At 41.3% G+C, this 12,468-nt stretch overlaps 1 protein-coding gene across 5 annotated transcripts in view; it reads right to left on the bottom strand.

Annotated features, from left to right (window-relative positions):
• Nucleotides 1–12,468, bottom strand: part of INTS6 (integrator complex subunit 6) — a 90,439-nt gene that overhangs the window by 38,547 nt on the left and 39,424 nt on the right. For all 5 annotated transcript variants that reach the window (XR_004644120.1, XM_034758536.1, XM_034758534.1 and 2 more), the window contains 4 exons: nucleotides 11,224–11,407; nucleotides 8,441–8,566; nucleotides 7,611–7,765; nucleotides 34–186 (listed from right to left, as the gene is read on the bottom strand). Coding sequence is in view for 4 of the 5 variants with exons in the window: in XM_034758536.1 (XP_034614427.1) it covers nucleotides 34–186; nucleotides 7,611–7,765; nucleotides 8,441–8,566; nucleotides 11,224–11,407 (618 nt within the window). In the remaining variant the exon portion in view is untranslated. The remainder of the gene's footprint in view (nucleotides 1–33; nucleotides 187–7,610; nucleotides 7,766–8,440; nucleotides 8,567–11,223; nucleotides 11,408–12,468) is intronic.

Consider the following 12,468-nt stretch of genomic DNA (forward strand, 5'->3'; position numbering starts at 1 on the left):
AAATGTCCTTTAGTTAGTACATATTCAACTTGCCTGCCAGCAGGTCTGAGGAGATTTCCTTTCCAGAATAAATTGGGTCAGCGGTGAAGGTTCTAACTCATATTTATCAAAAGGTAGTTTGTCAATGACCATTGGTTCACAGTCAGTGCAGGAGAACTTCACTACAGGGTGAGATGTGCGAGGTGGCTAAACAGAAACATTGAGTTGTTAAGTGTGGGTCTGCACCAACAAATACAAGATCTAGCCATACTAAATCTTATTCTGAAACAATATAAAAGTGTTTTGGAAAATTGCACCTTAGTATCTGTTAATGTGTCTCTGAAATAAAGAAATAGGAACACTAACTTAATATTTCATCTTATTGAACCTTGAACAGCTGTTGGGTTTAAGTAGGTAGTAAATACTATCTTAATATAGAGTGCAAGTATATTTAGAAAGTAAAAGCCAAGTACTTTAACTGCTAAATCAACAGGTCAGGCAAGGACAATGATTTGCAAATGGAGTAATTATCCTACTCTATTTAAGGTCTTTATTTATGACTGGGAAGAAAATGAAATCACTACTGATAAAGTTTACAGATAACACAAAAATTGGGGGAGTGGTAAACAATGAAGAGGTCAGGTCACTGATTCAGAGCATTCTAGGTCACTTGGTAAACTGGGCACAAGCAAACAATACGAATTTTAATACAACTAAATGTAAAGGTAGACATTTGGGAACAAAGACTAGCCCATGCTTACAGGACAGGGGAAATCTATCCTGGGAAGTAGTGACTATGAGAAAGATTTGGGGACAGGGATGGAGTGTGGGGGATAATCAGCTGAACATGAGCTCCCAGTGTGATGCAGTGGCCAAAAGAGCTAATGAAATCCTGGGATGCATGAACAGGGGAATCTTGAGTAGGAGTAGAGGTTATCTGGCACTGGTGCAACCACTGCTGGAATACTATGTCCAGTTCCAGTGCCCACAATACAAGAAGGATGTTGATAAATTGGAGAAGGTTCAGAGCATAGCCATGAGAATGGCAAGAGGATTAGAAAACATGTCCTACAGCAGTGGTCTCCACAACCTTTTTACGCGCAAGATCACGTTTTGAATTTACGATCAACCCAGGATCTACCCCACCCATTCCCCAAGGGCCCGCCCCACTTACCCCTCCCCTGCCCACTGGAGAGCTGCCAGGTATCCCCCACTGCCTGTGGGGATTGGGGAGCTGCGAGGGGACCCCTGCCACTCCAAGCGGCAGGGGGACCCCGCAACTCCCAGCCGCCACAGGAGGTGGGGGTACCCTGAAGCTCCCAGCTGCTGCGGACTGAAGTCATGGAGGTCTGCAGTCCACGATCTCCATGATCAAATCATAGACTTAGTTATGTTCCCATGATTATATTGTTATTTTGACAAATAAAACATGTAGAATTTTAAAATATTGTGTGCATAATTTTAATTTTTTTGGCGCAGAATTTCCACACAAATAAATAAGGGTACTTCCTGAAGCAATACCACTGAAGTTGCTTATGGTCTTGTAGAACAAGCCCTCACCCTATGAGGGAAAGGAAGGTGCAACTACTGGTAAACCAGGATATAGGCCGCGATCCTCAGAGATCCTCTGCAATGAAATAGCTTGACCTCAGACTCGTTCTGCTATAGCGAGAAACTATCTAGGTGATTTTCTATTTTGTTTTGTCCTTTTCAGGAGAAGGCGAGAGCATGTCATACACATCAAGGGAGTGAGGTCTCCCTTCTTCAGACGCATACGGTTTTGGAAAAAACAAAGTATTGATTGGTTCATGTGAAACTCCGAAACTACTCTAGAAGTGAATTTCAGACATAGTTCTAAAGAGACTGTCCTTATGGAATACAGTATATGGTGGACCCCACCATTAGGGTTCCTAGCTCACCTACCCTTCTGGCTGAGGTGGTGGCCATAAGGAAATCAACGTTCACTAATAAGTGACACATGTAACATGCAGATAATGGTTCAGAGGGAGGCTTCGGGAGTGCTGAAAGTACAAGATACAAGTCCCCATGAGGAACACATTTCCTTTATTGGCAGAAAAGTTCTGATAAGTCCCTTTAAGAATGTGATAGTCAGCAGGTGAGTGAAAATTGAACAACCATCTGATAGTGGATGGCACGCACTGACTGCCGCCAGATGAACTTGTACAGAGCTTTGGGAAAGCCCAGCTGTTTTGAGAGAGAAAAGCTAGTCCAAAATGAGGGATATATCCACTGACTCTGGAGGGATAGCTCAGTGGTTTGAGCATTAGCCTACTAAACCCAGGGTTGTGAGTTCAATCCTTGAAGGGGCCATTTAGGGATCTGGGACAAAACTTGGGGATTGGTCCTGCTCTGAGCAGGGGGTTGGACTAGATGACCTCCTGAGGTCCCTTCCAACCCTGATATTCTATGATTCTATGCACCCAGATGGAAAAATGTTTCCACTTGGCTGAATAGCATTTCCTAGTGGAAACCTTTCTGCTATTATTAAGGATCATTTGTACAAGTTGAGAGCAGTAATGTTCTAATGTTGATTCCCATCCAAAAGCTAAGAGATTAGAAAAGCACTTCAGGGTTAGGATGTTTGATCTTGCCCTTCTCCTGCGTCAAGAGATCAGGAAAGGATTGGATGGTGATCAGAGAATCAGATGACAGTTGTAGGAGTTTTGGAAACCCAAAACTGTCTGGACCAATCAGGGATTATAAGGATATCACTTGCCATGTCCTAAAGAATTTTCTGCAGGACCCGAGGAAGGACTGCTTAGGGAGGAAAGGCATAGCTGAGCCAGTCTGATTAGGGAAGAAGGAAAGCATTACCCTGAGAGTGTAGTCCTAGCGCTCCTGTGGAGCAGTATGTGCTACATCTCTCATTTGTTTGAGAAGGAAATAGATCCCGGTTGGGGGTCCCTCATTGAGCAAAGATGCTGTTTACTAGCGAATCATGCAATTCCCACTTGCGATCAATGGCAAAATGCCTGCTGAGGAGGTCTTCCAACACATTTTGAATTCATGGAAGATAAGCTGCCAACATGATGATTCAATTCTTGATACACCAATTCCACAGGATGACTGCTTCTACACACAGGTAAAATATGGTTGTCATGTAATCTGACATTGAGACATGGCGGGACCAGACGAACTGTAGAAAATCCTCTCAAGTTTCTCAGACTGCCTGGAGTTCCAGAACGTTGATGTGCATCCCGGTTTCTCAGGAGGGGGACATCTACACATACCTGACAGGGATCCTTCCACCAGATCAGGGAAGACATTACTCTGGAAGGAATTGTTATCATGGTGTTCATGCTGTGTTTGGTTGATGAATACACTGTCTGGAGCCAGACCTGAAGGGAACATAGGTGGAGTCTGGTGAATGGAGTAGCATAAGTACATGAAGCCATGTGCCTCAGGAGGGAAAGACAAGTTTTAACTGGAGCTTGAGGAGCAAGTATAGCCTGATCTACTCGGTCGCTCATAGTTAGAAACTTGTCCCAAGATAAGCAAGTTTGTGGCAGCCTCATAAATGGTTTGCAGCTCTCAAACTCCTGTCAAAAATATCTTTTCACTGGGGGATGGGATTGAAATGATGTAGACATGCGGAGTGCAGAGAAACTAGTGGTCTGTACCTTGTGTCTCTTACAAGGAAGGTCATAAGATCACTGATGATACAACTATTGAGGAGCCAGTCTAGGTTTGAAAGGCTGCCTGTGATATTGCCTTTTTGGGGCAGGTGTATACATTCCTAGGGTGCAGCATGTGGCCCTGGAGTCCTTTAAAAGCATGTATGGACTGATCTGTCTCTTCACTGAAAAAATAGGTCTCAGAGGGTAAATCTTCCACAATGATTTGGACCCACTGGGAAATCCTGAAGTGTGCAACCATAACTCTCAATGCATCACAATAGCTATTACTATCAATCTAGATGACATGTCTGCTGCATCAATCGCTGACTGAAGTGTGGTTCAGGTCACCAGCTTAAACACTTCTATAAGAGCCTGAAAGTGAGCTCTGTCCTGCTGTAGTAGCTGGTCTACAAAATCTGTGCATTTTAGATAGCTGTACTTAGCCAATAGAACTTGATGGTTAACTTTACAAAACTGAAGGCTAGTAGATGTGAAAACCTTCCTTCCCTACAGGTCTAGATGTTTAGCCTCCTTGTTAGGAGTGGGTTTAAAATGTTGCTGTCTAGATCTCTCCTTGACCTTCATGGCCCTCATAACCAGAGCATTTGGTGCAGAGTGGGTAAAAAGAAATTCAGTTCCCTTAGCTGGAAGAAAATAATACCTCTATGCCCTCTTGGGAGTAGTAGGGTATGTGGTTGATGTCTGCCACGCTGCTCTAGCGGGTTCCAGAATAGCTTTAACAACTGGAGCTGGTGGTTTGTAAGATATCTTGGAGTTTGTATTGAGGGTCCTGGGCCTCCTCTAGGGAGATCTGGAGTTCTTCTGCCACCCTTTGGTGTGAATCTGTTTATGATTGTTCTAAGGGGACAGAGATGCCGGGATGACTGCTTCATTGGGCGATGAAGGCAGCAATTTTGTTGTTACAGATGGAACTGTTTCATATTCCTCCTCTTCCATGGGGTCTCAGGAGGAGACTCTGACTATTCCCTTAGAAGGGAATGGTGAGGTGATTTCCTGGCAGAATGCACGGGCTCTCTATATCTGACACACAGGTCCCAGGTTCCCCAGTATGGCCAGCACGTTGGTTCAGGAGGCAGTTGTGGGGGTCTCAAAGGCATAGGGTACCAACGGTCCTGAGGCAAATGTCGAGGCAGAGGTTGGAACCAGAAGGCTCTGGGTCCCCTGTCTGGGCTAACGTTTCTTGGAGGAGATGACGGCTCTTCTAGAGGTTTGAATTTTGCTGAGGAAGAGAAAAAAAGGGTCTGGATCCAACAGCAGAATCGACAATTTTGGTGAAAGAAAAGCAGCGCTAGCAGATAGAAGAGGAGATAGGCGTCTATCAAAAGTACATCCCCTGGTGGAGTCAGGAGAGAAGGTCCCAATGATGGGGGAAACAGATTCAGAAAGAGCAAAGATATCCTCCAGTGTAGTACAAGTCTGATCTCTCTGGAGTACGAGGAATCGAATCCATTTATACTGTCAAGGTTGGAGGATGGAGGCTCCGTGTGGCCAGTGTGCGATAAAGTGATGGTTCCTTAAGTGGTAGAAGCAGATCATGCTGGAACCAATGGATCCTGTCTTTTTGCTTGGATGGTACCAGTGGAGAGGGTGTGATTGGTACGGAGTCCAATATTGATAAAGCCATGTATTTATGAGCTTTAGAGTCATGGCCCTGGGACTCAGGATGTAACGAAGTCTTTAGGGTTTGAACAAGCAGATTTGCTTGATTTAGGCAAAGTTGCATTGGACGTCTTCGAAGCAGAATTAGAGGGTGCTCTTGTGCTTGTCCAAGTGTTATGTATCCTGACAAGATGCTGAAGGGGGGAAATCTGTGGGTATGGATTGCCCTGCAACAGTCAGATCTTCTGGCAGGAAGTGCGCCCTGTGTCAATTCAGGCTGATGTTCGGGGATTGCCTCGGACTGTGTCCGACGCCAGCTTTGTGGTCTTCTCCATGAGGTCTTTTCTAGGTCAGAATTCCCTCATGTCATGCCTATGGCTAGGGGAAGAGTAGCAGACAATACACCTATCTGCGACGTGTGCCTCCCCAAGACACTACAGACAGAGCTGGTCATTGTTGCTGATGAAAACAGAATGGGGGTAGGACACAGTTTGAAGTCTCAAGTTCTCCCCAATAATCACAAGGGAGTATGGGGATAGAGAAGGTCCCCAAGTTGGGAAATCTAACCACAAAACTGCTAAAAAAATATAAAGCTATTTAAAACTTACTATCAGGATATATACAAAAGGCACCAAGGCTAACTTTGAAAAATTTACAGATTGAAGGAATCAAAGGAAAGCCCCAGACACTAGAGGTTCTGACCAGGCCATGCGTCAGCAATAAAGAACCTGATAGGCAGTCGGTTAAGACATACCATGCATATGTTATGGGAGATTGGTCAAAACACTTATTTAACAGATCCATTCTTGTCACTAAAATATTAATCTGTGTCCAAACATGTCAAGCAATCCATATTTTCAACTTAGTTTTAAAAACCCAGATTAGATCAGATTATCTAATTAAACATACTGTGTGCAGTTCAATACAGTAGCAAAATCATCCGAACTCTGTTGTCCCAAGTAAGTAAATTTTTATTAAAAAAAAAAGGGGGGGGGGGTAATTTGGTTGAAGGGAGTCACCAAGTTTTAAAATATCTGTAAGGGAGCTGCACTACTAGAAAAGTGTGGAAACCCTGGGCCTAGAGCAGTAATACACAAAACTGTTAAACCCAGACTTAGGTGAATGAAGGAAAGCAGACAGATCCAGGGGTATGCCCATTGTGGAGCACCGGAGACAGGGAGTTCATTTGCAGGAGCTCTTCTCCCACTAAACAGTTCCGTAATACCCAAGTGCACAATGTTGGGGGGAGGGGGTGTATTTTATTTTATTTTAACAGCTGCAAGAGATTAATTTTTCTTTAGAATAGGCTGGCTTTCCATACAGCTCAGAAGGCTGTGTATGTCTTACTGGACTGGGCACAATGAGACAATGAATATACACAAACTAAATAAAACTAAATTTAAGAATAAAATACTCCCACACACACTACACTAATCTCCAATTTTCTATACTCAGTTGAAACACTTCATGTTCTGTGCAAGCCAAATGCATAGAACACATTTAAGTTTGTAAACTTTAATAAATCAGATGTAGGGCACAAAGACTAACAGTGAAGATCCTCTTATAACGCAGGAAATAGCCCAAAATTACATCAGTTCAACTGTAATATTTTCAACCAACGTTGAATGTTATATTATACTACATTATAAATACAAATTGGCACGGGTACATCCTTTTATTCGTAATTAAATAGAGCACAAAGAAAACTAATGTATTGCCAGTGAAGACTTTTTACAATTTGAGGTAAAGTTTCTACTATTTGTGGTAGATTAGAAGCACTGCTACACTAAACAGGAGATATGGGCCAACTCTGCCACTTCTGCACTGAAAGAACACTGTCACCATGAGTTTTACCTTTTCCCAATTTAGGAGATATTTACATAGAGATCCTCTCCCAACCCCTCACAAGCAATAGTGTCTTTTGGATGGTTAAATATGATAGTTTACAAGATAAAGAGATGAACCTGCATCAGTTCTAGGATCTTCGTTTGCATTCTAAATTGTGTCCTAAGGGAAAATTCTCAGTTTGAACTCTGTTGAAACTCCAAAGAGATACATTTAAGTAAGATGTTTTTATGTTCATAGCATTGTGCTCATATGTTAGCAATAAAAGTCTTACAGGCAGTTTGTTTCTTAAAGAAGCAGATGTCTCTTATGCAATTATTCCACAATGAACACAGTATGTTAATTGCCATTCAGTATCTTATTCACAGCAGTTGAAACATCTGTGTCGGCTGCATTTACTTTCAGACTTTAGCCTGAATTTCCTTTACAGTGCTTATATTTGAACCAGGTAGCCCAGGATTTAAAACCCATGAACAGGAAGCAGTTAAATGATTTCTCCCTCACTTCCACCTCACTTCAAGTACTTACCAATGTTGGAGAATTTTGATCTGGCCAAAAGGATTCTGGAACAGGCCAGTGGCCTATGGGAACTCCAGTTTTAGGGTTTGGTCTGACATAGATAAGTTTGTGACAGCTGTGCCAAGGGTGGGGTCCAAAAGACCTAGCTATATCCATCTGTCCATCTATACAAAAAACAAAATTACCTCCATAACTCTATATTTAATTATATAGTATTTCAAATTATTTAAACACTTTATATGGAGTGTGCAAGGATTTTCATACACCTTACGATGGATATCCTTAAAAGTATATTAGAAACCACAACAGTAGTACATACCAGTGTCCAAGTAATTTTTAGCATTTCCAGGAGGAATGCTAACTAATTTAGAGTTGAGTAACTGTTGAATGCTTACTGAATGAGAGTCTGAAAAAAAACAGTTCTTCTATTATGTGATGTACTTTCAGAACTCAATTGAAGTTTCCTTTCCTTATCACAAATACTAGATAAATCAAATATTTTCCCGGTGCATGAAGATTTAACACACATTAATCTAATATGAATTACACCAATGGACTTTTAATATACAACATTTCAGGGTTAGAAAAAAGCTAGTATTTTCCATGAACATGTTCTAGAAGTAGGCAAGTTATTCATATTTAGAACAAAAAGGAGTAAAGCTACAGAAATTTAATCCACTCAAGGATGTGGCCATATTACTACATCAGAAAGGAACAATGGTGTTTAACACTGTAGTGCTTCTTCCAAATTAAACTATGTACACTTCTGGCAATTGTTAAATTTGAATACCAAGTGCAAATCTAATTGGTTACAAAAGTACGTAGAATTTTTCTAATACCTTCAGTTGGTGAAGGATCTGGTCCAGATTTTTCAAAGTTTATTACTACTCCACTTTGCACTTTTTGAACCAGTGACTCAAGACACTGATTCAGCATTCTTGGAGAACACACGCAATACGAGCGACCTAGGATGAAAGAAAAAGTCTCAAGAACAAGTCTACTACTTTATATTTCTCCCTTCAGCTTTGAAATTTTTTCAGACTAATCCATTTAAATAGAAGTCTAGCTATAATGCATTTAATTTAAGACATCTATCATCCTTTCCCAATGTAACAAGTATTCTAAAACTGACAATATACTGCATGTTTATTACATTCTCAAAATTGTATTGGCCATGCAGGCAGGTATTTTTGTTTATAAAGCAGTGGCCATTCAGATAACACCATATATCAGCATTGTTGGACAACATCTACCACATTATGGTATTTGAGGTGCTGCAGTTATGTACCATTCTGAAGTACCCTGTATAAGGAAATAGTGTAGCACCTCAGATATTATGTTAGTGGATTATTGTTAGCAAATATCTTATTGGTAACTGCTGTATAACCAACCACATAGTAATTAGAAAAATCAAAAAAGTATCAGCAAACTATACAATTACTTAAAGTAACAAGTTTTGTGCGTATAGAATAGAGGTCTTCATAGATTGTGTTTGTCAATATAAGGAAATGATCCAAATGACAAATAACGCCCTGCTGTGCTCTTTGTATCAATGTCTCAACGCCCCCCCCCCCCCCCCAAAAGAGTACTTCTATTACATCCTGATGGGGAACTTGAGGTATTGCCCCCTAATACCATTCAATATTGCACTGAATCCTTTTAAAAGATATAGCACAACTAGTATGATTTTATGTTCTGTTAAAATGCTCAAGATAGCAATGGAAAGAGACTTATAAGGTCATGCAGTCCACATCAATGCAGGATTGTCTCCTACACTAGATTTTAAGTCTGTTTTCTGACGGGGGCATCCTAAGTTCCCTGTAAGCTGTGCAGCCATGCAGCAGGCTATCAAGGGCCGTGCAGGTGGGGAAAGGTGCCCCTACCCTGGCCCAGCCGGAGCTGCCAAGAGAGGAGCCCCTCCCCAGGTCTGCCAGAGCTGCCAGGGAGAGGAGCCCCTCCCCCGGCCTGGGCCAGACCAGGCCAGGCCCAGCCCAGCCAGAACTGCCGCGGCCAGGGAGAGGCCCCTCTCACCCAACTCCAGGCTGCTGCGGCGAGAGAGGGCTGGGGGAGTCCTCTCTCCCCACCGCAGCCCTGGGGCAGCCTGCACCCCAAACTCCTCATCCCCAGCCCCACCACAGAGCCCTCACCCCCTGCACCCAACCCTTTGCCCCAGCCCTGAGCCCCCCATCCCCTGCCCAATCCCAGAGCCCACTCCCCCAACCAGAGCCCCTATTTCCCCCACTCCCCAAACCTCTGACCCAGCCCTGAGCCCCCTCCCATACTCTGAACCCCTCGGCCCCACCCCCACCACACATCACCTCCATATTGATGCACATAAAATTCATTCCACACCTTGACGTAAAAAACACTGGCGAGTTCATAACTTCCCTTGGTAGCAACTGCACAGCCTAATACATCTGTAAATGTTTTTCCTTCCATAATTTCATTTTATTTCTCCTACTTATACCTCTGTGTATCACTATGTATTTTCTCTTCTACTTTGGAGATTATGCCTAGCAAGTATTTTTAGACTTACATCCCCTCTTAGTCATCCTTTAATCAAGCTGCTGACATTTAGCTCTTTTAATTCTTACTCATCAAGAAACTAGAAGGGCTGACTTATGATTTTTTGCTGATCTAGTTATGGAGAAATATATAAACAAGTTACAAAGAAAACATGTCACTTCATTGAAGCAGCAAGACAGTCTATTAAATGATTTCATTAATGAAGTTCTGCATGCATCTTGGTAACAAGTAAGAAACATACTTTGTTTTAACTTTATTTCCTTTAACATTTTAAGAATTTCCTTGTTAACTTAATGTCTCTATTGCATTCTTGGAATGTGAGCTCCCCCTTGTGGCACACTTCAACACCTTTTAAATGAATCAAAAAGCCTGTTTAATCCAGTGGTTGAGGCATCTGCTTTACATTCTGAGAAGTCGGGGATCACTTCTGCTTGAAGTTTCTTTTACACCTTTAAATTCTCTCTTTTTCTCCCTCTTCTCCCACCCCAATTACTATCAAATGGATTTTTTTTTTTTTTAAAATACTTGGTGTGTGTTCATGGCACTCTATAGACAAGACAACTTCTGGACTGTACCAGAGAAGTTTACAATCTAAACGAGACAGATAATCATGAGCGATTACAAGAGAACACGAGACACAGTGGAAGAAAAGGGAAAGTGCAGACATTTGTCCAAAAATATTCTTAATTTAAGAAATATTTATAAGTTCTCAAAAGAAAACACATTCCATGGCCTTCAAATGCTGGCATGTCCCGTGCCAGCAAACTGAACACTATCTCACTATTGAGCAGGTTTCATGATTCTTAAGACTTCTGGCTGAGTGCCTAAAACACAAAGTATGTTTTCCCCCTTCTGGTCAAAACTGCTGAAGAACGCAAATGCACATCCTTTCAAGACTATTAAGATGAATTTATTTGTAATTTTAGTACTTATGTACTAAAGAGAGCTGTAATATGTAGCTCCGTTGTGCCCAGGGTTTTAAAGAGATTAAACAAAGGAGTCAGAAATTTTCAAATACTATCTAATACAACTGAGCTATATGCTAAAATCACTTTTCTGAAAGATCTACTTTGTCAAGTGAAGTTAAGGCACTCACCTCCTGTGACTTCACACATAGGTGTGATTGCTGAGTCATCAACGGGCACACCTGCTATCTGCTCTGATTCTGGAGTTGTGATGCCAGGCAAACGCAGAACTAAAGCAAATAGTCTCTGATCCCAGCGAAAAGGTTCCTTAGTCAATTCACTTCCAGGTAAAGGAGAATTGAGAGGTAAATGGAGCTAAAGAGAAAAATATTTAAACTTTCTTCACAAAACAGTGAATTCAAAATCAAGTAGCTACATGACTGCAATTTATTGTACAAGTCAACCAAATGGATATGTAACCCAGAGAAGCTTACAATATAACAAAGATCAGATATTTTATATATAAATAAATATGGGAGATCCATAATCCAATCAACACTGTACATAAACTCATTTCACAGCAATATGAAGTTCTGAAGTTGTACGTTTACTTTTAAGTCCTTTAAACTTGTTTTATTGAGAATTCCTGCAAGCAGAACTGCATTACTGCAATGTTCTTTCCACAGCAATATTAAGATCTCATTTGCCTAAAGCACACTAAATTGAAGTTTGTTTTTGGTAAGCACTGAAAGGATCCAGGCTCGTTTCAGAAAGTCTGTTTCTCTGCATTCATCTTCAAGATAAAATGCACCAATGAATGAAACTATCAACTAAGTGGAAGACCAGAATATTGGTGCGTATGATGATCCTGCAAAAGAAACATTTCAGTACCATCGTTATCAAAATCTAGCACTAATGATAAATTAAGTCTCTGTTACAGGCCTTCCAGCTTGCACAGCAGCTTAACTGAAGAGTAGTTCCTGCTTATCTTTATCCTTTGACAACTTCTGGGGTTCGTTTGGTGATTACACCATAAGAACTAAAAGTCAAAGACTTAACTTGGTAAGAGTTGCAATTTTTATGACAATATCACCTTTAATGTAGCACACAATGAGCAATTTAAAGAAGTGATTGAAGCACTTCACCTTGGATATACTACAGACAGATTTTAACGTTTAGGTCCACCATGACATGGTGCAAGAAGAGAGGAAAAAAAATAAGAAGATTAAAATTAATATTAATATAAGATGACATCTCATGTTCACTCAAGAACATCAATGTTCAACAACCATCCATACAGGAAAAAAATGCCTTCCTACTGCATGCTGTTGACTCATAGCATCTGAAGAGAACTATGAAGAACTTTTAAGCTGCTAACAATGCCATCCAAGAATACACAGTACAACACATCTTCCCCATTTTATTTTCATTGTCTG

This window comes from Trachemys scripta, chromosome 1 (assembly GCF_013100865.1).
Source record: "Trachemys scripta elegans isolate TJP31775 chromosome 1, CAS_Tse_1.0, whole genome shotgun sequence".
Taxonomy (NCBI): Eukaryota; Metazoa; Chordata; order Testudines; family Emydidae; genus Trachemys; species Trachemys scripta.